The sequence below is a fragment of the Heterocephalus glaber genome, unplaced genomic scaffold (genome assembly GCF_053883595.1).
Source record: "Heterocephalus glaber isolate CG9 unplaced genomic scaffold, H.glaber_assembly_v1.0 deba00000546, whole genome shotgun sequence".
NCBI classification, from domain to species: domain Eukaryota; kingdom Metazoa; phylum Chordata; class Mammalia; order Rodentia; family Bathyergidae; genus Heterocephalus; species Heterocephalus glaber.
In genome coordinates, this window is record NW_028258147.1 from 14,930,960 (window position 1) to 14,958,123 (window position 27,164).

General features: G+C 36.3%; 1 protein-coding gene across 3 annotated transcripts in view; it reads left to right on the plus strand.

Annotated features, from left to right (window-relative positions):
• Window positions 1-27,164, plus strand: part of Tspan12 (tetraspanin 12) — a 71,237-nt gene that overhangs the window by 17,841 nt on the left and 26,232 nt on the right. Inside the window, exons 1-3 of one of the 3 annotated variants that reach the window (XM_087204448.1) lie at window positions 1,272-1,407; window positions 5,305-5,448; window positions 24,150-24,224. In XM_087204448.1, coding sequence (XP_087060574.1) covers window positions 5,398-5,448; window positions 24,150-24,224 — 126 coding nt within the window. In that variant the 5' untranslated portion in view covers window positions 1,272-1,407; window positions 5,305-5,397. Of the gene's footprint in view, window positions 1-1,271; window positions 1,408-5,304; window positions 5,449-19,382; window positions 21,157-24,149; window positions 24,225-27,164 lie in introns of those variants that run through there. The other 2 variants (XM_021237607.2, XM_087204449.1) reach the window with 2 other exon arrangements.

Genomic DNA, 27,164 nt, shown 5'->3' on the forward strand with positions numbered 1-27,164 from the left:
CCCTTCCTATTTTAAAGCAATTTTTCTTTTCCTGGTCACTAATTGCAATCTTATCGTCTACATCTGAAATTATGTCCTCACATTGACTCATTCTGCTGCATAGACTTTTAACGGAGTTTTTAATCTCCTGGTAATCTGTTTGCATCTGTTTTATGGATTCCATTTGTTTCCTATGTTGGGATTCCATCATGTTCCTCAACTCCTCTATTTTTTTTATCTGTTTCCTCTCTGGATTCATTAATCATGTCTTTCACTATGGGCACAATCTCTTCTGTTATTATTTCTGATTTCATTTTTTTCCAGATCCTCTCGTTGCCAGTTCAGGGAGTCCAGGTGTTTGAGTATCAGATTGTTCCATCCTGTTTCCATTTGGGGTTGCTTTAGATGATCTGGAAGTCTGGTTTTGAGACTTGTGTATGTGTCTTCTCATTTCATTGGGGGTGTGGGGGGGATGGTGCCCATATGTGCTCCCTGTGGGATGTGTGCTGCTGGCACCCATGCAGCTAACCTCTGTGCTGGGAGTGGTGGTGTGGTGGCCCATAAGTCTCCTCCTCTGGGCTGGGAGCCATTCTATGGTGGCCTGGAAGCCTCCTCTTGTGCGCTTGGAATGTTGCTATGGCAGCCCAGAAGCCTCTTCCTCTTAGCTGGGAATGATGATATGGCAGCCCAGAAGCCTCCTCCTCTGCCCAGACCTGGTTTTTAAATACCTCTGTCCTCAGCTGTTTACAGCGTGGAGCTCCTTTGTGCTCTTTAGAGCAGTTTTTCCTGCCCACTGCTGCAGACATTTGTATTTTCCAGCATTGTCTTCAAGGTCTGCCACCATTCCTGGAGGGTGTCAGGCAGCAGTATGTTCCTATGGACATTTCTGGATATAATAACACTGCTTGTCCTCCTAACTCCATCTCAGCTGTGTCATTTTGGTGTGTAAAGAACAGCCTAGCTCCTTTTCCCTAAGAAAACCACTGTCAGCTTCCCCTTACCTTTGTTTTCCTCAGCTAGTGAAAGCCAAATTTCATAAACCCATTCTCTTCTTAAATTTCAAGGATTGAGCCCTTAACATCGTAAGGGACAAATTACTTGTCCTTATCTCTGAATGGAGACTGTAGTATATACTGCTCAGAACTGTGCTAAGGATTACATGAGATACCTTTTTGTAAAATCCTAAGCACAATGGAGCTTGTAAGAACTTAATAATGGTTAAGTTTTGCATTATATCTTGGGAACAAGTTGATTGTGTCTTTCTTACAGTCTGATGTTATTTTTTCTTTCAGAGTGGAGGAGGCAGTCATCTTGACTTACTTTCCTGTAGTTCATCCTGTCATGATTGCTGTTTGCTGTTTCCTTATCATTGTGGGGATGCTGGGATACTGTGGAACGGTGAAAAGAAACCTGTTGCTTCTTGCTTGGGTACAATGTTTTTGTCTTCAATTCATTACAGTTAAAAAGACCAACTGGCAATGGATTATTTGTTTTCAGTCTGTAAGATTATGTACTTAGGGAGCCATGATAGCAGTAACTCTAATCTGTGGTAATTGTTTAGCCTCCTGTGAGTCTGGAATCTTTCTTTCCATGACTGATGATTTTAGTGAGTATTTGGTGTATTCAAATGATGAGTTATGCAAATATGCAGGCTATTTAATTGTTTCACTCCAGCTATATGTTGACATTTTCATTTGAAAGCATTAGTTCTTTTTAGTGTCATAGACCTTATTACCACTCAAAGAGGTCCCTTAGGACTAGAACTGAGAAGTCATAATGGAATTATTTTTTCTTCTTTTCTATTTTTAAACAATCCATCCTGTTAACCCATGTAGAAATTAGGCGGGGAGGTAGCAGATATAGATGGTAATCCTGGTGCTGCATTTGTATAGTTTAGTGGATATAAATGAGTCTTAATTTCTCTAAACTTAATTGTTTTTTCTTAACTCTTAAGAGCTTATACTGCATTATTTTTTAAGTTCATTACATCATTCCAATTCTATGATTAGTCTTTTCAATCAAAACTTAGCAAACTGCCTTTTAACATAAAAAATTTCAGTCATTTTAAAGTAACTTGTACAGTATATAGATATTTAGAAGTGGATGCTGGTATAAAATATTGCACCAGGCAATGAGGCTGCTAATATATAATTGCAGACATGTAAGACTCTTGAAAATTAATTTGGTGAGTATATTCTTTTCTTTATAGTAGGTCTCAGCCCTGTCTATGCATTAATTTTATGTAGGAATCTGGAAAAAGTTGAGTGGTGTGCTAGTAAGCTAGATCCCTGCGTAGAAAAAAGTCCCAATTGAAGTATTTGAGGATTTCCATAGGACAAATACTCCCCTCATGCTTGATTTCAAGTTACCAACATGACATTATTGAATGAGGGGTTGGAGAAAGAAGAGCACAAATTGGCTCTCACTAGCCAGTTTGCATGCACTTGTTAAGCTCCCATCCTGTGCAAATTGAAACACAAACTTAGTAAGAAGCTCTGAATTTCACAAGAACAACCTGTGTTAGCGGATTACTGGGTTTCTTGGAGGATAGCTCTTCAGGGTGAAAATTGGAAAACAGAAAATACTGTAGAAAATAAACCACACTTAGAAAAGGGAACTATATCTACTACTTTACTTCTCTCCACATGGATAGGTAGCGAAGAGCAGAATGGTGAAAAATATGAAATCATATTTTGAGTAAGACTATCTAGGCAATAATTTTAAACTAAAGGACTTTATATGAATATTCTATAATTTTAGGGGTATAATATATATATATATATATTTTTTTTTTTTTTTTCTTGGTAGTGGGGATCGAACTCGGATCCTTGCGCTTGCACAGCAGGCAGTGAAACCACTGAGCTAAATCCCTGGCCCTATATAATATATTTAAAGCTTAAAAAAACCCTCAGAATCCTTTTTTAAAATAACAATCTTAGGCCAGGGATTTAGCTCAGTGGTTCTGCCGCTTGCCTCCCAAGTGCAAGGACCTGAGTTCAATCCTGGTACCAACCCCCCCCCTTTCCAAAAAAATAAATAAAATTACAATCTTAGGGCTGGGGATTTAGCTCAGTGGTTCCAGCGTCTGGCGCGAAAGCGCAAGGTCTTGAGTTTGATCCCTGATACCAAAAACAAAACAAAACAAAACAATAACAATCTTGGCATGATGTCTCAGAACCAGTGTCTTATGTAGCCATTTTAAGTATGGCTGCTATTTTCTTCCTTCCTTTCAACTTTTACTCTGCATGATCCCTAGGCAGGTGGGTTGATGTGAGGTGTGGTTAGGTTTTCATGGAACCCCCAAGGCTTTTAGTAATACATTTTGAAAGCTATTCATTCAATTTGCTTGCTGCTATAGCAAGTTGATAAATAAAGTACTTTGGCCTGACACTTAGGTGGGAAGGACCATGGACTTGTAAGTGAGAGTCAAGTTTGTGATATGGGGAAGAGCTTTCTGATGCAAAAGTGACATGGAGGGACAAGGTGTTAAGGGCCGCTAACTTATTCATTTAGTCACTTTTCACTTTTCGCTTACTGATCACATCTATACCACATCTGTTTTATCAATTTTTGCTATCAGACCAATGTGTGTGATAGATAAACAATCCTACTATTGTCTGATAAGACCTATACTAGGGTTTACAGTGGGTGCTCTGAGACCAGAGAGGAAGAGCTCCAAGCTTAGCCCTAAGAACTTAGTGCTGGTTTCTGAGTGGATGACAGGTACAGATTGATGCTCCCTTTTTCCATCTCCTTCTTAGCTTAATGGATGTTCTCTTTTTCATGAAGCAACTTTTCATGTATTTCTGTTCCAGGACCAATGGGTGCCATCTGCAGCTTTGTTGTTTCTTCCTTTGACTGTCTTTGGCCATTCATTTTCCATTACTATTGACTGTCTCTCTACTCGTGGCAAGATTCTAGACCTCACTCTGTCTAGCCCAGAAGATCTTCTTCTTTGCTAAAAAATAAGCTGTGGTCTCCACTCTCAGTTACCCACCACTCACATCCAGTCTGCGTCTGATCTGTCTCCCAGGCAATTTTTTCTTTGGCTTCCTTTCCATAGTTCCCTTCCCTACTCAGTGGCCACATCCCTTATGTACTGGTTCTACAATCTCAGCAATTTGTCCCCTCTTTCTTATTTTCATTTGGAATGCTCCTGCAGGCCCTTCTGATTGCTTGCCTGAGTGTATAGCCTCCTAACTAATTTTTCTGTCTCTGTTATCTTGTATTCTACTCCTGAACCAGTGCTGCCGGGTTAATCTAATAAAACCACAATCACCTTATTCCTCTGTTCGAAGACTTTGGTAGTTTCTCTGTTGGATAATGAATATTGACAGGCCCCTCAAAGTTTCATCAAGCCTTCATCAGCCATTTTTAGCTTTCTAACCTAGTTCAGTAATCTCTGGCCAACCTATGATTTTGACCCTGGAGCAAATGTTTCTTGCTTTTTTCTTCCCTGCCTTTATTCTTACTGATCCTTTAGCTGCAGATTTCTTCTTTTGTTTAAATATTAGCAGCCCATTAAGACTTATCTGAAATGCTAACTCTTGAAGTAATAGTGATGACAGTGATAACAATGACAGAGTAGATAATGTATCTAAGGTGCTTGCCATCTCGGAAACTGTAGTTTTACATGAAATAATCAATTTTATCCTTTCCACAATTTTAGTGAGATAGGTACCATTATTGTCCTGTAATATAGATGAGGAAATGAAGTACAGGGAGGTTAAAAATGATTTTCTTGAGTTTTCATGACCAGTAAATTGAGGATCTACTATTTATATCATGGCTGTCCATTTTCAACAACACATTTATAACAATTTTGCTATCTTACTCTACAATTGCTGATTTTTCCTAAGTTCTTACTGTGATGTCTTGCAGCATATAAAACATTTTATTTTTTAATTTTTTTCCCTTTTTACTATTATATGTTTGTGATATGTAATAAATATATTCATCATGGGGAAGTGCATCTTTAAATAATATTGTTCATTTTAAACCTGACAACAATCATCAGAGATAGGTAAATATTAAAGGAAACTGAGAGCACTCAGTAACATACCCAAGGTCATTCATTGGGCAATAAAAGGTAGGAGTAGGATTCAGACTTCAGTCATTCTGATTGCCAAGCCCAATTTTTACTGGGCCTTTACTGATGTCTCTACTGTAATCTTCTCAACCTTTGAATTGCAGTGTATTGTGCTTATTATGAATTTCCCTTTTGATAATCAACCCAAGCTACCATACCACAAGCGATTTGGTAATATGAACCTTTCATCTTGCCCGTTGCTTTAATACATGTTTATTAAATTCATTGATGGCCAGGAAACTAGAACAGCGAGAGTGGGGGCACCTAGTGCATTAGCCTGAGGATGGTGCCTGTGAGACACTGAGTGAAGTTGGAAAAGAGGAGCCTGGATGTCAAGAGGATTTGGATTCCAAGGGCAATGCCTTCTTACAGGGAATAAGGTAACAGAATGTGATATGATGTTAAATAAATAAAACTAACAAATATTTGCAGGGCAGCTCTTACATCTTTTTTCATTTGTGCCCTTTAGCCTTTTATCCTAATTTTTAAAAAATAGAACATTTGTTACTTTTATTTTGGATGTAAATATTTAAACATACAGAATGCATTCATCCAAGTTGCCCATTTCCCTGTATTCAGTCTTGTTTCACTTTTAAGACCTATAAACCAGATTTTAGTGAGATAGTTTTAAGGACAGTTGGTATCTCTGAGAGCTGCTATATCTCTTGAATGATTATGAAAAGAGCCTGCAGCTGGGCAGTGGTGCTGTTCAAGCAAAATAAAAATATCATTATTCATTTGCCTGGTTAGAAAAAGAGCCTCTTTCAAAAAGTATGTTTATAATGAACCTGTCCCTGCCACCCCCTACCACCCAAAAGAGCAGTAACAAAAGCTGGGAGGCCAACTATTAGAAAACATTTGTGATGAAAGGTTATACATTTGACCTTTCTGTTGAATTAAAAGACTTAGAGATGCAAGTTTTTTAAATACCCTAATTTAAGGTTCCTGAGTAAAAAAAAAAAGATGTCCAATTAAATTGAATTTCATATAAACAATGAGTAATTTTTTAGTGTATATCCCATAAAATAGATATACATCATGTACTTAAATTTCATTTGTTGTTTACCTGAAATTCAAATTTAAATGAACATGCTATATTTTTGTTGAATTTGGCCACCCAACCCTAATTAGATGTGTTCTTAGTAAGTATGAAACTATCTTAGAAAGGAGAACATTTATGTATTTATATGATGGGATTAAGAATAATTAAAACCTAACTATAATGGGAAAGCAGACCAGCAATGACTAGAAGAAGAAATTTGAACATGTTATGACTTTCAAAGCAATTTCAGTAGCAGAAATTCCTTCTCTTTAAAAGAGAAATCAAAGCTAAAAGGAAATTGGTTTTAAGCCTTAGATGGGTACTTCCCAAGGCTCGAGCGGTAGACTAAATGAAATTCATTTGTTATGGCAGTTCTACCTTGCTATTAACACAGGCATTAGGAAAGCAGTGCCAGCTCAGGCGGAATGTAAACAGATTCAACAGACAAGTTTACAATGTTGACATCAGCTGAATGTCACCTCAGGAGATCATCATTTGCCAGGACGTGATACTAATATATGCTCACCTTCCAGCAAAGCACAAGCAGCTCAGCACTGGGCAGCAATGAAGGTGGATGTACTTCATGTAAAAACCTGTGGGTTTTGTTTAAAGAGGAAGATTTTTTTTCAATTTTATTATTCTAGAGAATTTGCATATAGCTATTGTATGGAAACATTTTTAAAGCTTTCTTAAAATATAGAATAATTGAACCAGATCTAAATGATTTCCTTAATGGAAATCCAGTACATGTTTAATGTACATGAAAAGATTTCTTCTCTTTAATTATTCTTTTTTTAAAAATCATAATGCGAAACCTGGCTATCTTTAAATAATAATGAACTTTCTGCAGACCTGTTGTTTAAAGCTTTCTCTTATATAGTTATGAAATTTGTAGTTATATAGCTGTAAGTTATTAAGTTAAAATTAAACTACTAGTGGAATATCTTTATTATGTTTATATTTTTGGTTGAGAGTTTACATCTTTATTTCTAAATTAAGGCTCATTATATTATTTACCATATGTTCACATTTACTCAGTATTTTGCCTTTGTTTCTCAGAAAATATTCATAGCAACTAGATGTGATTAGATTTATTTTACAAAAGAGGAAAGGTAATGTGCCCAAGACACACAGCCGGTAGTCTCTATCATTAACATTCAAAGACAGTCTTATGTTCCAATCCATGCATATTTTACCACACACCACTAGTATAATACCTTTAATTCATTACTGGCATTGTTTCTATAAGGCTTAACTATGCTTCATTTATTACTCAAATGGATTCAGTAGTCATTTAACTTTTAAAAATGTAATCTTTGGTATTCTTATTATAAAAGGAACTCTAAAAATTCCACCATAGTTATCATTCTCTCTAATCCTGTCGAAGAATCAAGCAAGTTCTCCTTCCCTTTCCCCTTTCCTCCCTTACCATCGTCCATTTCTTTCATTTTCCCTCTTTAAACATATATTGAGCACCCAGCCTGTGATAGACACTTGAGAAACAAAGATGAATGAGGAGACTAGAAAGAAATTAACAAAGCAAAATGTAGTATTAAATGTACAAATAAGTTACTGCAGGAACTTGTAATCAGGAGCAATGGAGACTTGGTGAATTTTTCACAGGAGAGTATTTGAGCTGGATATTGAAAATTCACTAGGATTTTCTGGTAGAGAAAGGGAGCAAAGGGGATTTGGAGCAATATAAAGAGTATGTGCAAATGTGGAGGAGTAAAAGGATGTGGCAAATTTAAGCAGAATTATGGCTGTGGTGTTGATAATGCAGTGAGAAGAACTTGAAGTCAGTCCAAATGTGAAGGTCTTTGTAGAGAAGTCTGATTTTATTTCTTGGATTATACAAGCCCAATGGTTATTTCTAGTTAGGGATAAAATCCTTTACATTTAGGGCAGGAGGCATTAGAAAGCCTCCATATATAGTGCAACATGAGGTATTTACATAGAGCATGTAGTAATTACTCTAGTTTTTGTATTCATTAGAGCCCATGACCTAGTTCCATGACCATTTCTGCTTCTTTAGTGATGGTGGTATGTCTACTGTGGAACGCATGTAAGCAGATATCTTTAAAAGTAAATGCTGTGTCAGTAACAGGGAAACAGGACAAGTGCATGGTATTCATGTCTTAGTGTTGGGTCTTTGTAACAGGGTTGGTGCTTATTGGACCTTTTGCTTACTTGAGTATTGGAAAGATGAGTGGTACTGTGTTTGTATTTCTGTCCTTTGCACATAAGGGTTCTCTGTCATAGTGAGAATTTTAACCCATGTTATCTATTGTTTCTTAATACATACATTTCAGATACCTCTGGTTAAATATAAATCAAATAAGTCTATATCCGTTGATTTGGTGACTGCTGTTACTCTGTGCCAAGTTGAAAGCCAGCTCTTCCTGTGGTGGTACATGCCATCTGAGGTTGGTCACCAGTTCAGCCAACACTGCCTTAAGGAGAATGCCACAAGTGGGCACTGGTTTTGCTCTCTCATTTGCTTCCCCATTTGCCTCTTTACTGAATTTCTTTGATAAGCATAAAGCTATGGACATCCATTTAAAATTAGATACATACCTGAGTTAAAAAGAGGGTGAATCACAAATGCAAAAGATGAGAGAATTAAACCAAGGAGGAATGTCATTTCAAGATCAACTGTTTAATGTATGATGTTTAATGACTAAGTAATAAGATGATGCATTGATGAATCCTTTTTTCATGAAATTACATAAATTTTAATAACTTACTTTAAAAAAATTGCGATCCATACGTCTTCCCACTTTTTCACATAAAGCGTGGTTACAGGCCCTGATTATATGCTCATGTTAAGATGAGTCATCTCAGTTCAGGAGCCAGAAATAATAATTAAAACTTTATTTAAAATATACAAACAATATATTCATATTATATATTACTATAACATGCTATAATACTTGGTATTTCTGTTAAGCCATACATTTGAATTATTCTGAAATAAATAGTTCCCAAATTTTCTTTAGATTGACATTATTTCTACATTATTTCTACAATAGAAAGTTTGGAACCTATAAATTTCCTCAAAATGGTTGCAACTCTGAAAATATTTTAGAAACATTATCCCTAAAAAGATACGAATTTTTGTTAGATGATACTTGCCAATTTAAGAATCCTTTCTAATTAAATACAAATGTGAGATATTCCAGTGTTTCTCCCAGGAAACAATACCTAAAACTTTTTAAAATTTCAAGTCTATGCAGGGTTTGCACCACTGAGTTGAGAGCATGAACTGATAATTTTAATGAGATAATTAGTGACTTCCCTTTTATAATTATTTTCATTCCAAAATGTCTCTCTTTGTATTATTAAAGGGATTTTGAAAGAACTCCAAAGAACAGTAGTCTTGTTCTACTGAGAGAATATAATAAAAGAATATAAGAATGTGTGTGAGGTTAGTGAAGGAAAGAAAAGGGCAGGTGGGTGCAGTGGATGGGGCTGAGCATTGGCTTTGGGGGCCCCTTGTTGGGATCAGGGCACCCTGGAGAAACTCAGTGGTTGGTGGAGGGATTGTTTGAGATAGTGTAGGGAAGCTGTTGGTGGGTTTGGAGAAGGGCACGTGTTTGTCCTTGGGTGGATGAACAGCAGGTACAGCTGAGGAGTTGGGGCTGAGCTATGGACAGTCTTGATTGCCATGTGCACACATCAGGCTGAAGTTCTGTGAGCAGAAGGTGATGTGATCTGACCTATCTTGTGTTCACATCCTTGGGAGCAGTGTCTGCTCTTAGTTGCTTCTGACTCTTTTACTCAATTACCTGCAAGAAAATGGTGAACTGGTTGTGCCCCTGTGGGATAAGGGGGCTTTCCATATACAGAACCTTTGTTAATGATAGAAGAGAGAAGGGAAGAGATACTTTTATTCTTACTGTGTCTTTAGTGATAAGCAGAAGTTCATCCTGAAGAAGACCATCCTAATATTTCAGATGTTTTTTCCAGATATCCATTATTAATAAAATTCTGTTTATTTGAGTAACTGTAGTTCAGATTTGATAGCAGAAACAAAGCCATCAAGCTAAATTAGACAACTAGAAACTGCCTTTTGGCTAAGGTGCAACTTTGATGATTTAATGATTTCATCATTATTTACAGACGATTTTCCTTCCCTGACCACGGAACATGACTGTGAACCAGTCTGTAACATTCCCAAAGAGTTGTGTTCTTATGGGTTTTTTTTTTCTTTTAAGGAAAAATCCCTGTATTTTGGGCTCAGGAAGAAAGTATTTTTACTAGAATACATTTACCTTTTTTAAAAAAGGAACAAACCTGTCCACTTGTAATAAATATTTCTGTATGTAAATTTATAAAATTTAGGAGAAACTAGTTTTTTAATAAATAGATTTTTTTTGGTTATTCTGGAAAATACACAAAAATAAGTTGAAGTGCCTAGCTTGTCCTAAAATAAAAGTAAAATAAAGAAAGGAATGTGATAAAAAGATACATTCAGAGTTATGAACAGGTTCAGAAGTTATTGGCAGATGTCAAACTGAGTTTTCTGTCTGCCTAATCAAAAGTCTTCTTAAATTTCCAGTTTCTTAACCTGCTGTCATGTAAGAAGTATTGCTACAGTGCTGCCTGCTGTAATAAACTCTTATCACCGTGTCATTTGGGAGGAGTTGACACAGTTGGAGAGGGTGGGGGGTGGTTCTGAGTAAGAAGCATAGTTTGGGTCAGAATTGAGGCTGGCATTCTTGGGGCCATGTTACTTAGGATATGCCTAAGGTGGCTTCCTAATTGCATTATTGTATACAGGTTTTGGCAATTGGGAATCCATCTAACATAATCTGTAGTGATAGCCTCTTCAGAGACCAGTCACACCCTGTAAATCTTTTAAGATCAGGCTGAGCTTGTAAGTGAGCTGACCTAGCTTCCAAGGCAACAGAAGCCATATACACGATGACCTCGGTAGAGTGGCCAGCTGTTTTATTGCTTTCCCTTAATGCTTTATCTCTCATGATATAGGTCACTGACCCTAGGGACTCAACCCTCAGCTACACCCATGGATTCTGCCATAACACACTTCTTTGTCTTGTAGCTGAAACAACATATGATGCAAATGCTTACTAATTGGGACTTTACCAGTGTCACCTATGATAAATTGGCTCAGCAATGGCCAAAAGAAGTAAAACCAAAAGGGAATTAAAGTAATATACATTTTAAAAAATAGTCTTCTATATTTATTCAAGTATAAGTCATCAGCAAAGGACCACAGAATACCAATATTTTCTTATTTGTGTTTGAATTTCTGCCTGTTCTGAATAATTGTATGACTGTTTCTTCAACAGCTGGCTTAGTGTTGTAACTTGTTCTTCATAAATTTGACTGACCTTGTCCTAGTTATTATTCTTAAAAGGAAGGAGATTCAGTGTTGCTTTTTCTTTGAAAAATGCATAGGGAGACAATGGATATGTTGAATGATGGGTCTACAGAAAGCAACAAACCTGTGTCTGCTGTTACATTGTTTTGAGAATTAGCTAACCTAAGTCTGTGTGTGTGTGTGTGTGCGCCTTTGTGTGTATATATTTGTGTGTGTGTTTTGACCAACAGATATTAAGTATTCTTACCTGTTAGTATTGTAGTCCTTGCAGATTCTTTATAGAAAGGCAGCTGTTCCATTATCTTGTACAAATATTTGGCACTGGAATTCCCTTATTTATTAACTATAAGTAATATAATATTTTTAAACCTCCAATCACTGGGAAAGGAAAAATAAACAACTGACATAAAGATACTTAGCACTGAAAGCTTGCAGAGTTTAGTATTTGACAGGGTAGAGACTGGAGTTTATCGTTTATCATTTAATGAACACAGGCCTTTAATCATACTTTTTGTTTAGTAAAAATGTTGGTTATATAACATGTAAAAGGAGTCAAAAGGGTCTCTGTTTTAAAAATATTAAAATGTCCAGTAAGTATGTTATACTTTAAAATAGTTTTTATTCGGCTAGGGGAGGTGAATCTCAGGTTTTATTAATTTTCCAAGGCAAGCAAATCTGACTTTTGTGGTTTTAAATTATGCTGTGTGTCACTTGTGAAAAACAATGATCTGATGTTTTAGTTATAGATTAGGAGAGTAGCAGGTTAAAATAACTTTTATGATGTTTACAATTTTTTACTTTTCTGTCTGTGAAACATACTCTTACTGCCTGGGTTTCTGTGATACTTCTTTGATTATCTACCCACCTTCACAAAGAAGCCTATGGAAATGTTGGAGGAAAACATTATCATTTTGCTTCATTATAAAAAGTCTATCTCAGTATTTATATAGAAAAACAGGTTGGACAACAACTGCCTTATCTGTTTCTGTTGAGGTGGATGGGGTTTTTTGGTTTTTTTAGATAGTTTATATCACAGAGTCCTTTCTCTATAAAATTGGATGAATGAAGTTGTTAAAGTTCTATACTCATTGAATATCTTTTTCTACCAGTGCCCTTTGTAATTAAACATCTCCTTTCCTACATTTCTCAACTGTTACCAGGTTTAATATATTCAATAAGTTGATTATCTTTGTTAAAGATTGCTTTTTCTTTTCATTAGATTGACAAATTTAGAAATACATTTTTTTAAATCAATTTTTTTAAAAAATTGTATTTTATTGGTACATTTGAGGTATACAATATGATGATATTCATCATTGGAAATTTGCACCTTTACATAATCTCTCTTGGTTCTTGTTTTTTCCCCCTTCCCCTGCCCTCCCTTCAACCACTCCATCCCTCCCTATTTAAAAAGACTTTGTTTCCATTTTTTCATTTCTTATATTAATTCTGTTCCCTTCTTTCCTTTCTCCTACCCCTCCCACTTCCCCTTCCCCATTGCCCCTTTTCTTCCTATTTCACATTATCTATTATACCTTTTAGTCCTTATTTACACTTTGTTTCTCACACTGGAGAAACCATTCAGTATTTACACATGTGTGTCCTGTTTATTTCACTTAAGAGTATTGCCTCAGTGTGCATCCATTTAGCTATAAATGTCTCTAGTTTCTCATTCTTTATGGCTGAGTAGTGCTCCATTTTATTTTTTAAAAACCACATTTTCCAGTGTCATTGATGGTCATTTGGGCTCTTTCCAAGTTTTAGCTATTACAAAGTGTGCTGCTATGAACATGGGTACACATATATCACTGTTGTATGATTATTTAATTCTTTGGGGAAGATACGCAGCAGGGGAATAGCTGGGTCAAATGAGACTTCCAGTCCTAGTTCTTTGAGGTATCTCCATACTGATTTCCACAGTGGTTGCACCAGTCGACACTCCCACCAGCAGTGGAGCAGGGTTCCTCTTTCCCCACAGCCCAGCCAGCATTTGTTATTGGTTGATTTCATGATAGCAGCCATTCTTTCTGGAGTGAGGTGGAATCTCAGCATTGTTTTCATTTGCATCTCTGGAATGACCAGTGATGTTGAGCATTTTTTCATATGTTTATTTCCTATTTCTATTTCTTTGTCTGACAAATGTATCTTCATTTCAGATACCCATTTTCAGATTGGGTCTTTAAATTTGGGAGGTCTGATTTTTTTAAGTTCTTTATAGATTCAAGATAGTAGACCTTTGTCTGGGGAACAGCAGGTGAAGACTTTTTTCCACATTGTAGATTATCTCTTCACACTGTTAGTCATTTCTCTTGCTGTGCAGAAGCTTTTTAATAAGAAGAGATCCCATTTGTTGATTGTTTGTGCTAGTTCACAGGTAATTGAGGTTTTGTTCATAAAATCTTTTCCTACACCAATGTCTTCAAGAGTTCTACCTAACCTCTGTTCCAGCTGATTCAGCGTTTCTATTTTAATATTTAGATCTTTAATCCATTTTGATTTTAGTTTAGGGCAATGTGAAAGATATAGGTCTAGTTTTAATCTTTGGCAGGTTGAAACCCAATATTTCCAGCACCACTTATTAAAGAGGCTATCTTTCCTCCAGTGAGGGTGTTTCGCTCCTTTATCAAAGATGAAATGGCTGAGTGTGTCTGGCATTGTTTCTCCATCTTCTGATCTGTTCCACTGGTCCTCAGGTCTGTTTCTTTGCCAGTACCATGCTGTTTTTATCACAGTAGCTTTGTAGTATAGTTTCAAGTTGGGGATTGTAATACCCCCTGCCATGTCTCTGTTACCTAGAATTGCTTTTGCTCTTCTGGGTCTCTCATTGTTCCAAATGAATTTTTGGATTGTTTTCTCAAGGTCTGTGGAGTATGCTGCTGGGATTTCAATTGGGATTGCATTGAATTTACATAGCAGTTTTGGAAGTATGGTCATTTTCACTATGTTGATCCTTCCTACCCAGAAGCAAGGGGTGTTTATCCATTTTCTGATATCTTCAATTTCTTTTTTAAGAGTGCTGTAGTTTTCAGAGAAGAGGTCTTTGATTTCTTTTGTTTGGTTGATTCCTAGGTATTTCAGTTTTTTTGGATGCTATTGTGAAAGGAATCATTTGCCCTTTTTCTCTCTCAGTGACTATTGTTTGTGTAGAGGAAAGCTATTGTTTTTTTGTGTGTTGATCTTGTATCCAGCTACTTTACTGATTTTAGTTATTAAGTGTAGAAGACCTTTGGTGGAGTTCTTGCAGTCTTCTATATAGAGTATCATGTCATCTCCAAATAATGACAATTTGACTTCTTCATTTCCTATCTTTATTCCTTTTATTTCTTTCTCTTGTCTAATTGCTGTGGTTAATGTTTCCAAAACTGTATTGAACAGGAGTGGTGATAGTGGACATCCTTGTCTTGTTCCTGATCTTAGTGTGAAGGATTTCAGTTTTTAACTGTTTAGTATGATATTGGCTGTTGGTTTTTCATAGATGGCTTCTATCAGTTTGAGGTAGAGACCATCTATTCCAATTTTTTGTAGGGTTTTTATCATAAATGCATGTTGGATTTTGTCAAATGCTTTTTCTGTGTCTATGGCGATGATCATATGGTTTTTGTCCTTGGCTCTATTGATATAGTGTATTATATTGATTGATTTGCATATGTTGAACCATCCCTGCATCCCTGGGATGAATCCCACTTGATCAGGGTGTATGATCTTCTTGATGATCTTCTGCATTCTGTTTGCCATTATCTTATGAAGGATTTTTGCATCTATCTTCATTAGTGAGATTGGCCTATAGTTCTCTTCTTTCGTTGGGTCTTTCTCTGCTTTGGGGATCAAGGTGATGCTTGCTTCCAGGAATGAATTTGGGAGTATTGCTTCCCTTTCAATTTCATTGAAGAGTTTAAACAGTAGTGGCAGCAGTTCCTCTCTAAATGTCTTGTAGAATTCAGCAGTGAAGCCATCAGGACCTGGGGTTTTCTTAGTTGGTATGTTTTTAATTATGTTTTCAATTTCATTGATTGATATTGGGTTGCTTAGAATTTTTAGGTCTTCTTCGTTTAACTTTGGCAATTCATACATATCTAGGAATCTGTCTATTTCTTCTGTGTTTTCCATCTTATTGATGTATTGATTCTCAAAGTAGGTATTGATGATCCTCTGCATTTCTGCTGGGTCCACTGTAATTTCACCCTTTTCATTCCTAACTGAATGGATTTGGGCCTTTTCTTTCCTTTTTGTGATAAGGTTGGCTAAGGGTTTGTCAATTTTGTTTATTCTTTCTGAGAACCAACTCTTGGCTTCATTAATTTTTTGTATCATTCTCTTAATCTCCATGGAATTGATTTCTATTTTGATTTTTATAATTTCCTTCCTTGTATGAGCTTTGGATTTGTCCTGCTCTTCTTTTTCTAGAAGCTTGAAGTTCAGCATCAGGTTGTTTAATTGGGCTCGCTCTGTTTTCCTACTATGAGTATTCACTGCTATGAATTTCCCTCGTAAGACTGCTTTCATTGTGTCCCATCGATTCCAATATGTTATATTGTCACTGTCATTTAATTGAAGGAACTGTCTGATTTCTTCTTTAATTTTTTTTTTCTTCTTTAATTTCTTCTGTGACCCATTGGTTATTCAGAAGTGTGTTATTCAATTTCCATGTGTTTGTGAAATTTTTGCTATTTCTTTTGCTATTGATCTCCCAATTTCATCGCACTATGGTCTGATAATATATAGGGGATAACTTCATTTCCTTTACACTTCCTTAAACATGTTGCATGAGCAAGTGTGTGGTCCATTTTGGAGAACAACCGTGTGTAGCTGAAAAGAATGTGTATTCTGATATTGTGGAGTGAAACACTCTGTAAACATCTGTTTGGTTCAATTGTTCAAGAGTTTGATTGAGTTCTAGTATTTCATTGCTTATTCTTTGTCTAGTAGATCTATCTGTTTGTGACAGTGGGGTATTGATGTCCCCCACTACTATTGTATTAGTGCTTATTTGATTTTTCATGTCTGTTAGTATTTGTTTTATACATTTGGGCACACTAGTTTTTGGTGCATATATATTTATGATTCTCATCTCTTCCTTTTGGATTGTTCCCTTTACAAGGATGTAGTGCCCTTCTTTGTCTCTCTTAATCAACATTGGTTTGAATTCCACTTGATCTGCAAAGAGGATAGCTATTCCTGCTTTTTTCGGGTTCCTGTCACATGGAGTATTGCTTTCCAGCCTTTAACTTTCAATCTATGAGTTTGTTTCTGAATTAAGTGTGTTTCTTGTATGCAGCATACTGTTGGATTTTGCTTCTTGACCCATTCTGCCAGTGTATTTCTTTTGATTGATGAATTGAGACCCTTACCATTGATGATTATAACTGATATGTATTGACTTATCATTGTCATGACCTTTTCTTTCTGCTAGAATCTCCCCCTTTGCATTTAATTTCTTGTCATGTCCAATGGATTCATTCTGCTGGGCTTCCTGGGGTTGAGATCCTCATTGTCATTTCCTAGGATATTGTCTGAACTTTTTTGGAGTGCTGGTTTGGTATTCATGAATTTTCTAAGGTGCTCTTTTTTTTTTTTTTTTGTCATGAAAGTATCTTATTTCTCCATCAATTTTGAAAGATAGTTTTGCAGGGTACATCAATCTGGGTTTGAGGCTGTTTTCCTTTAGGGCTTGGAATATGTCACTCCAAGCTCTTCTTGCCTCGAGGGTTTGTGTTGAGAAGTCTGCTGTGATTCTGATGGGCTTTCCTTTGTATGTGGTTTGTTTCTTTTTCTCTAACTGCTTGTAGAATTTTGGTCTTCTGTTGGGTTTCTGGAATTTAACAATTATATGCCTATGTGTAGATTTTTTTTGATCAAGGCTAGTTGGAGTCCTATATGCCTCACTTATCCGTATGTCAAGTTCTTTTCCCCTGCTTGGGAAATTTTCTGCCATTACTCCTGTGAAGAGTTTTTTTTTATGTCATCCGCACTCTCTCCTGTTTCTTCTTTGACTCCAGTCTTATGTTATTCTTCTTTGCATCGTCTAGCAGCTGCTGGATTGATTTCTCATGATCCCTTACAATGTTGAAGAAATTTTTCTTTTTCTGGTCACTAATGGCAATCTTATCTTCTATATCTGAAATTCTGTCCTCACATTGGCTCATTCTGTTGCATAGACTTTTAATGGAGTTTTTAATCTCCTAGAAATCTGTTTGTATCTGTTTTATGGATTCCATTTGTTTCCTATGTTGGGATTCCATCATGTTCCTCAGGTCCTTTATTTATTTTTATCTGTGTCCTCTCTAAATTTGTTAATCATGTCTTTCACTATGGGCACAGTCTCTGCTGTTATCTGAGAAATTATTTCTGATTTCATTTTCAAGTCCTCTTTTGTTGCCAGTTCAGGGAGTCCAGGTGGTTGAGTATCAGAGTGTTCCATCTCTTTTCCCTTTGGGGTTGCTGTAGGTGATCTGGAAGTCTGGTTTTGAGACCTGTTTACCTGTCTTCTCATTTCAACGGGGATGGGCGGAATGCTTTTGGTGCTCCTGGGGCTCACCTCCTCTGGGCTGGGAATGGTGGAACAGCTGCCCAGAAGCCCATACCTCTGGGATGGGAGCAGTGGAACCTGCTCCTTTTTAAAAAATAGTTGGGCTCTCTGCCCTTCACACTCATCCTGGTTTAGTTTTTTTAAAAGCTGATGTTTTGGGAAATACTGACTATTCTCTCTGGACATAGATCTTACTAAAGATTTGATCAAATAGCTTGTGGGGAGTGACACTAATAACCTCAGGAGGATGAGCACTTTTATACACTGTCATTCTCTAATCATAATTATCTCTGTTCAAGTCCCTGCTACATGCCAGGAAGTGTGTTAGGTTTTTTTAAACATAATGATTTCTCTTGCCCCAGTACAGTGTATGCTTTAATAGATGCTATTATATGATTAAAAATGGGCACCATTTAGAGAGTGGTTACAATGCAATGGTAGGTTACCTTATTGAACCCTTTGCCCAGCACCATGAAGTAATTTTACAAACGAAACCGAGGTTTCTGATTTGCCCGTGGTCATCCAGCTAGTAAGTAACATAGCCTGAATCTGAGGTTAGGCCCACTTTATCTCAAAGCCCGTATTCTTTTGTTCATAAATCAACAAGATAGCCTTATATACATTGTTTTATCTAGATTTTTACTATATAATCCAATAAAGGCACCTGTTTTTGAACTGAAGAATTTATTCTCAGCCTGAGAGGTTTGATTAAAAAACCAATACTTACTTGCATCATTTCAGTGTCTTATTAGATGTAATTTTTCATGACTAGATATTTGGGATAAACCTAGTAGAATACAAGTTTTAGATTAGTTATAGTGGAGGAGTTTAGCTACGTAAGCAACTTGGTAGTGAGTACTTTTTTAAAGCAAATAAAACAGTAATGCAAATAACTACATTCTGATTTCCTTCTATAAACATACATTTTCTCATTCTTCATTTGTTTAAAGTGATTAGTTGACAGTAGCCCAGGCATATGGGGAGAGTGTGCATATTGCTCTCTGTCATTAACTATGTAAGTGGCCTTAAACATTTCAAGTTGCACTGTATTATCACAGTGTAATACATGAAACCAACTCACATCAAACAGAAGCAGTATTTAAAATAGAAATGTGTAGGCAGAAATCAAGTGGATAATGTTAGCAAGTGCTAAATGTTAGCAAGAAACTTAAGGTTCAAATTAGGTAGAGAAACTCAAGGAAATGCTGAAATTTGTCTCTCTAGTTAGTAAACTGATATTAAGTCCATTGACATTTATTAAATACCTGCTGTGTGACAGGGACTGGAGGCATTGGGAATAAAATAATGCCGAAGAACAAGATCTTGCCAGCCAGAAGTGACGTCTAGCTGCCGAGTGCACACTGTGGCTGGTGAGTGAGGCAGCCAAGTGGCTAAACTCTGAGTTACTGAGGCTTGAGATACATTAGACAAGGAAAGCCTGATATACACAGGAAGGAGAAAAGTGAAATGGTCAAGAACAAGAGGTGAAATGCAGGAAGAAACTGTGGCCCACTCCAGGGAATGGAGGCTAGTGCAGAAGAAAAGACAATACCAGACTGTGTTTCACAAACCAGGACAGAATAGCATTTGTATCTCCTTTACATTTTCCAGAGTACTTTCACATGTATCAAATCAATCCTGACAATACAAAAAAAAAAGCCTTATTTTTATCCACATTACTTAGATGAGCAAACTGACAACAGAGCAGTTAAACAATTTGCCAAAGAACACTCTGTGTTTTAGAGTTGGGTTTAAACTTGACTCTTCTGACTCCCAATTCAGAGCCCTCTCCATCATTCTAGAGGAAGAGTGTGCAAGGGAAAGAAAGGATAAGTTGCTGTGGCAATGACTGGTATAGCCCAACCATCAAACCAGGAATGTTGGAAAATAAGAAGCCTGAGAGGTACATGCTGAAAAATGTCACTAGGGGTGAGATATATACATACATACATATGTGCGTGTACACTTCACACCATAGCAGAACTCATTGGAAGTTCTGGTGCTTTTTTGCTAGTTTCGTTCTTTTAAAACTATGGATTAACACTATGTTTTACAAATGCTTCATAGCTCAGCCCTTAAAGTAAATAGTGACTGACTCTGTGCAATGATCAATATGATGATTTTTATCAATGACTCACATCTCACTAAAAATAAAATTTAAGGGTAAGTGCAGTTGATCTAGTATGTTGTATCAAGGATAGATTTAACATTTACAATATTCTTGGACTTAGAAAATTGGACATTTAATGCTAATGTAATACAACAAGGCACTGGTAGCTGACCATGAAGCTGCAATATCATTTGTGACAATTTTTGTTTGCATTAAAGTTGTATAATGTTAATTAAACTTGTATTTTGAACCTCAAGGTGAAATAATCCGTGTTCCTACAGTGAAAGGAAGAATAATTGTATGGGAGAACTTGCATCAACTGAAAACATTGGAAATCTGAGATATGATCATTTTGGAATTTTCTCATATTCAAAGACTGGTCAAATTATATGGAATTTATCCTCTCCCTGTCATGAACTGTAATCTCAGTTTTGAGTTTGGAATAAGAGGTTGTTTCAGATATGTATTCTTTACATATGCATTTCTATGGTTATCTAAGAGGTGGTATTGCTAGACCATTGTAGGGCTTATTTTAAGAAATCAAAGGTGATAGTATGCCTGTTGTTATTACATACTTGGCGTTTGGATCCATTGGTTACTCAAATATTGCACAATTTCACTTATCTGGGCATTTGCCTATGGCCTTGTGTTGGGGCCTTTCAGCTGGTACAGCCTAGACATTTGTAAACTCATCAGTGACTCCAGGAGACAGAAATGGAAGTGATGACTCAAGTGAGATTTTATAGGATATAAAATCAATCCAGAAATCTGCGTGGTTATCCCCAAGACAAAGTCAGGGTATCTCCTATTTCCATTCAGCAAACTTAATTATCATCCATGTGTGCTTTATCCTTAGAGGTGTCTTGCCTTTGAGAGATGCTTTGGTTTTCATTGTAACTGTACATCAGTTTTGAAAAGAATTTAGGTTAAGGATCTGAGAGAGCAAAGGTATCCTATAGTGTAATTTTTCTCTGTAGTCTCATGTCTCTTAGGCTCTTATGAAAGATAAGAAAATTGATGGCACATATAACTACTAAACATTTGGTCTCTGTGGAACATAAAGGTAAATATAATATTTTTCATGTCTAAAAGTCTCTTACAAAAAGCATAGAGAAAAACTCACTTCGAAGTACTCTTAGTGTGCTCACCAGATTTCTTCTAATCAGCATTTCAAGGCTAAAATCTTTAAATTAAGTCCTAAAAGTAGCAACACTTGAAATTGAGATCTGAGTAAGTTGAAGCTAACCGTGAGTACTCCATGTGGTGAAAATAAAAGTAACTTGTAAAATAAGCTCCCCTTAACAGAATACTACTTTATCTTTTGAGCCAGTTTTTATCTTCAAGCCAATTATTAATATTGTCTAAAAATTACACCATTATATATTCTTAATTTTTAAAATGAAAGATGTATAAGGGAAGCAAATTAAAGCCAATAACATTGATTTATATTTTTAAATCATAAGGACTATATCATGGAAATAAAAAACTCTAATTTTCTGTATCTTTTATTACTTTTCCTTTTTTGGCAAAAACTATGAACAAAGAATGTAAAAAATGTAAGCTTTAATGGTTCATAACCCTTTATCAACCCCCTTTTTTCCTTTCCTGCTGCCATTTTAGTTCAGCAGTCCTTTGTGTAAGTCATCTGCATTGTGCCGGGGGATTGAACTTGGCTTGTATGTGCTAGGCACACACTTTACCACTGAGTTATGTCCTCAGCCCTTTTTATTTTGAGACAAGATCTCTCTAAGTTACCCCAGGCTGGGCTTCTCTTGCCTTAGCCTTCAGAGTAGGTGGAGTCCCAAACATGTACCACTGCTGATATACCTTTACTTTTCTTAGGTGGTTTTTCAAAACATAGCCAGAATTAATTCTGTAATGTACCTCAGATCATGTTACCTGCTGGTGAATTTCCATTACACTTAACAATAAAAGGTAGAATCCTTTCTGTGACCCACAGTGCTGTGGTTCTTTCTGCCTCTCAGGATTTACATGTACTTATTCTACCATCCCACCCCATTCTGTGCTCAAGTTACTGTTTTTAACTAACTAGCTTACCCTGTAACATGGCCCTGCCTTTGATGTGTCTTCTTTCTGGCTTGCTTTGTTTAAAATCCTGACTGTATCGCCTTCCTTTTTTGATCACTGATTCATCTTACAGATCACCTTTATGAGACCTTTTTGAATCATCCAGTCCAAGGGAATGCCCCATCACTTACTATCAAATTACTCTACTTTGTTTTCATTAATATTTTATATAACAAATATTTATTGAATACATGTTCTGTGATGAGAAACATAACGTGCCTGCCCTTAATGGAGCCTTCTTCCCAGTGAAGGAGATAACAATTGAGCATTGCTGCCTGGTTACCTCTACCCCAACCCCACACCATCAAGTGAAGGGGAAGATTTGTAAGCTCAGCACCATTTTAGTTCTTCTGGATTTGGTGAGGAGAACTTTCAGAAAGCCCACTCTTTCTCACACTCTTATTATGGGACTCTGTTGAGTTACTGCCACAGCTAGGGAGATAATAAGGAAGAGCACTCACAACACTGCTACAGGGGTCTCTCCAGCCCTCTCCACACTCAGTATGCCCTTCTTGAGTGAGCCACTTATATACTTTCTGCTTTGATTTTTCTCCTTTGTAAAATGGAGTAGTCTTACCCATTTAACAAGTTTCTTGAGTGAATGAATTATGAAAGTGCTTGATAAATAGCGCCTCATCCAAAAGCTGCTGTTTTTGGTTCTAATCATGAAAATAATTTCGACTTTCACCCTTGGGTACCTGAGCTCCAAACTGACATTTCCCGTAGTTGGATATACATTTCTATGTTGCTCATAAAATTACCATTTTTATCTTTCAACAAATCTAGTTACCCCTCCCCATTTCTGTGCTTTGGGGATATACATCCTTTCCCCTCAGATTGTGAATTCAGCCACTCCAGTGTCATGTCAGTTTTCTTTTGTTAAATCTCTGGAAGCTGTTCTTTTCTATCTATTTGCAAGCCACTGTCTAAATTGAGGTCTTCTCCTCCTGCTTCCTCTTGGCTGACTTCTGTAATATCTTCAACCCTCCCCCTCAGCCTTTTCCTTCCAAACCATTATTAAGATCCTGCCATTATTTAATCTGATTATCATATCTTTGTCTTACTCAGAACTTTGAGAGATATCACCATATTATCTACATGATAGATTTAAAATCCATTCCTGTATTATTTAAAGTTTGTTATAATCTGACTTTAATCTACTTTTCAGATTTGATCTTGTATCATTTCTCTTTCTGCTAGACAGATGTGTTTCCTGTTCCTTGTCCTTTGGCTGTACTTTCCAGCTCCCTCTACTCACTTTTCATGTTTCTTGTTTGCCTAAAATGCTCTCTTCTGTTTATTCCCATTCCCCTCCCCATTTAGGACTTTGTGTAATTCTCTATTTCACAGGAGTCCTGAATTTTTATCTTCATTTCTGCTTTGAAATTGTATTCAAATTTGTTATTTACTTGCCTATCCATGCCTCCTCAGTATTTCTGATATTCTTTCGTAAAACTACAGGACTATCCCATAATAGAAACTTACTATAGTACATAGTTTAAGTTCTCATTAGTAGCTGGGATTTTGTTTTAAATTGTGTTTTTCAAAGAATGCAAAGAAAGGCCCCTTGCCTAGAATGGGTTAAAATGTTCTAATAGGCAGAACCCTAAACTTGTTAATCTTGCCTCATCCACTTTGAAAGAAACTAGGTCCATTTTCTCAGAGAACTTAGTTATAGTTTATCAGACTATAATATGTAAATTCTTATTTAGCCTAGTGAAAGAACTGGTATTTATGAAAGACTTGTTCCAGGAGCTGACTAATAAAATATAGCCCACTTAAGCAAATATTAAATGTCATTTGCAGGTGTTTTTAAGTTTGCTAAATTTTCCTCATCTGTTCCCTGAGAACTTGACTCTGTTTTCTTGTCCATTAGATAAATATGAGATTGAATAATATTTGATTTGTCTCTGATGACCATACTTTATTTTGATTCTATACTGATGGCATACTTGTGTTTTTCTACAGTACTTTGGAAGTTTACTTGTCATTTTCTGTATAGAACTGGCTTGTGGAGTTTGGACATATGAGCAGGAACTTATGGTGAGTTCAAAGTGGAATATAATCACAATCTAAAACAATATCAAATTCAACTGTTTACATCACATGCTTTAGAGTAATTTAGACACATGATTATTAATTTATTAAACACATTAATATTAATAATTAATGTTTATACTACATAATAACAATGAACAATCCAAAACTTTGAAAAATAACATTTACTTTTCTGTGTTTAAAGCACATTTCCTAACCATAATTTGGTATACTATGATATATGTCTTTAATTCCACAGACTGCTTAAACATGGATATCATAGATTAAAACTAGTACATCATTTAAAATAATTTTACCACCTTCTGAGTTAATAATAGGAAAGATTTGCATATGCAACATGATTTCTTTACAAGTGCTTGAACATCTCCTTAAACCCCGTAAGATGCTGATTACAGCAGAAATCATTGACCAGGAAGCTTGTATCTCCTGTTTGCAAATGCTGCTCCATGCTCTACTTTCAGAAGTGTGTTTTTAAGAGTCTCTGTATGTTTGCTACAGTCTGGAAACATCCTCACAATTTGAGATTTGGCTACTTGAAAGCACCTCTTCAGCATTTCTTTCTCCTTTATTTCAGCCGTTGCAACCACTTGAACAACTTTCATAGCTATGCTGCAGTGAATGTGGATAGGAGTTTCTTAATCTTAAGATTGTTCGCCTCATGTTTGGTTTGCCCCTTGCACTTCACCCTTGCTCATACTGAGTAGGTGGTGAAAATTAGTGCATGTATTGCCAGTGAGGTGGAGGGCTTTTGCAAGTCTGGGAATGCCGGCTTTCTGTGGAGGCAGGCCATATTTTCCCACTGTAAGCACTGTAGAATCATCTTAGGAAAATGGTGTTTAAACATGTAGTGCTTGGACCATCTGCAGGAGGAGCTACGAGGGGTGATTATTAATAATGTGCATTCTGGGCCTCTAGCCCAGATGTGCTAAATCAGAATGGAGGGAAAGCAGGGGGAAAGGGCAGGGTCTTGGCGTCAGCATCTGAGACAAGTTCTCCAGTGAGTTTTAAACATTTTAAAATTCAAGAACCTTTAAAAAGAACAGGTAATTATTTCATATTTGTTTTGGAGAGAATAGGTGCATCGGGCAGTTGTGTAATAAAACTGAAGTCATTCCTGGCACTGATGCGGTTGTTAAAGATTTTATGGTGAATCTGCTACTGTTTTGTGAGGCTGTTTTGAATGCTAAGTGGCGGTTTCAGACTAGAGCACGCTGTGCACGCTGCAGTTTACACGTCAGTGCTGCTCAGGAACCTTCACTGTAGGATCCCTGTGTAGACTCTGGGCTTCCAGTGTGTCTAACTCTCAGAAAGAAGAGAAAACTGATGAAAAGTTCAAAAGTCCAGGAAGGTTCTAATTGGATTAATACAAAATTAAGACCTTTTTTCAACATAAAATCTTCCATTAAAATAGTAATTGTCTTGCTGTCTTTGAGGATGACTTTTTCACACCATTCCTAGAAAGTTTATTTAGGAAAGTGAAAAACATAGGAACTCTGATTTTGAGTGTTAGTAGCTTAGGTTGTCTTTGTTAAGTTTTTCTGTTTTCAAATAATAGATTTATAACCCTGACAATCAAGCAACAGAAAGTAAATCTTATAACAAATTCTTGATCCCCTTACCTTACCTTTTGACTGTGTTCTGTTTGGTAAGTACAAGATGTTTAGAAATGAGTTCACTTTCTGAGGACTTTTTAATGGATTGTATAACATATTTGCCATAGATGTGGTAAATCTCATTATAGCAAGGCTAAAAGGAATGAATGTAAGGTGTTTGAAAGGAGATCTTTGGACTCTAATACAATTCTAAGAAACCTGAGTAAATTGAAGGGAATTGATATTCGTTTAGATGCTGTGTTCCACTGTAGGCCAGTCCACAAGTGGCTTTTGAGTGTGGAGCACTAACAGAGTGCATGCTGCCAATTCAGTTGAGGGCACACATCATGTTTTGCTTGTGTAAATCCTCCCCATTACATCACCAGGATAGAGTAAGGGCTGTTTAAAAGTGAAATGTGAAAAGCAGGGTTTTTTTAATTGCTCACATTTTTTATGGCTTCTGCACTAATAACAGCGTGAATGGAAAGTGTTATTAAAGTTTATTATCTGCCGAGGTTTGCAGGACCCAGGCTTTACATAGACTGGGCTTTGTGCTCTTAGCAGTTCCATGCAAGGAACCAGTCAGTATGTGTTACTTTACAGCCAGATCCCAGTAGTTAGTACCAGAGCCTCAGTGGTCTCTTCTGTTTTCTTGCCACATTTGGTCTCAGATTGATTGTGGTCACAATGAAGAAACAAACCATATTTATTTTGGAGAGTAAAATTTTTAAAAAGATGGTTATATTAACTAAGCGAAGAGACTTGACATCTGTCTGCTTCCACATGATTTTTGTTGTTTATACATGTCATTTCCTATTCTTTATTCCCTCTTTAGATAAAATCTGTCAGTAATGTTGGTTTGGGTTATACATTTCTTGAGGATTTGTTTCACTTCCATTTATTTTATGCCTCAAAGAATCTGTAATAACATTGATTTATGCTGGGAGGCTGGGACTTTGGTTAGTTCTCTGAACTTTATTGAAGCCATATGAAAACAGAGTATACCCAGTCAGCCCATTCTCTGGATACCAAAATTGTGTGCCCAGTGTTTGAATATTTTATTTTGTGTTGAATATGTCCAAGTAATAAAAAAAAAATCAGCAGCAGAAAAAAAAATTGAAAAATTTCTATGATCAAGAATTTTTATATTATTTTTCTTGATAATATTTTTTCATAAAAAGGTTTCAAAATTTTCCTAATCTTGAGTTCTATTAGAGTCTTATTTACTCATCTCTCCCTTTTCTTTCATTTTTTTTGGGTTCTTGATTTTTATATCATTTTTTAAATGTCAAGCTTGCTAATCTGAGCTTTAGACTACAAGCAAATATTAATT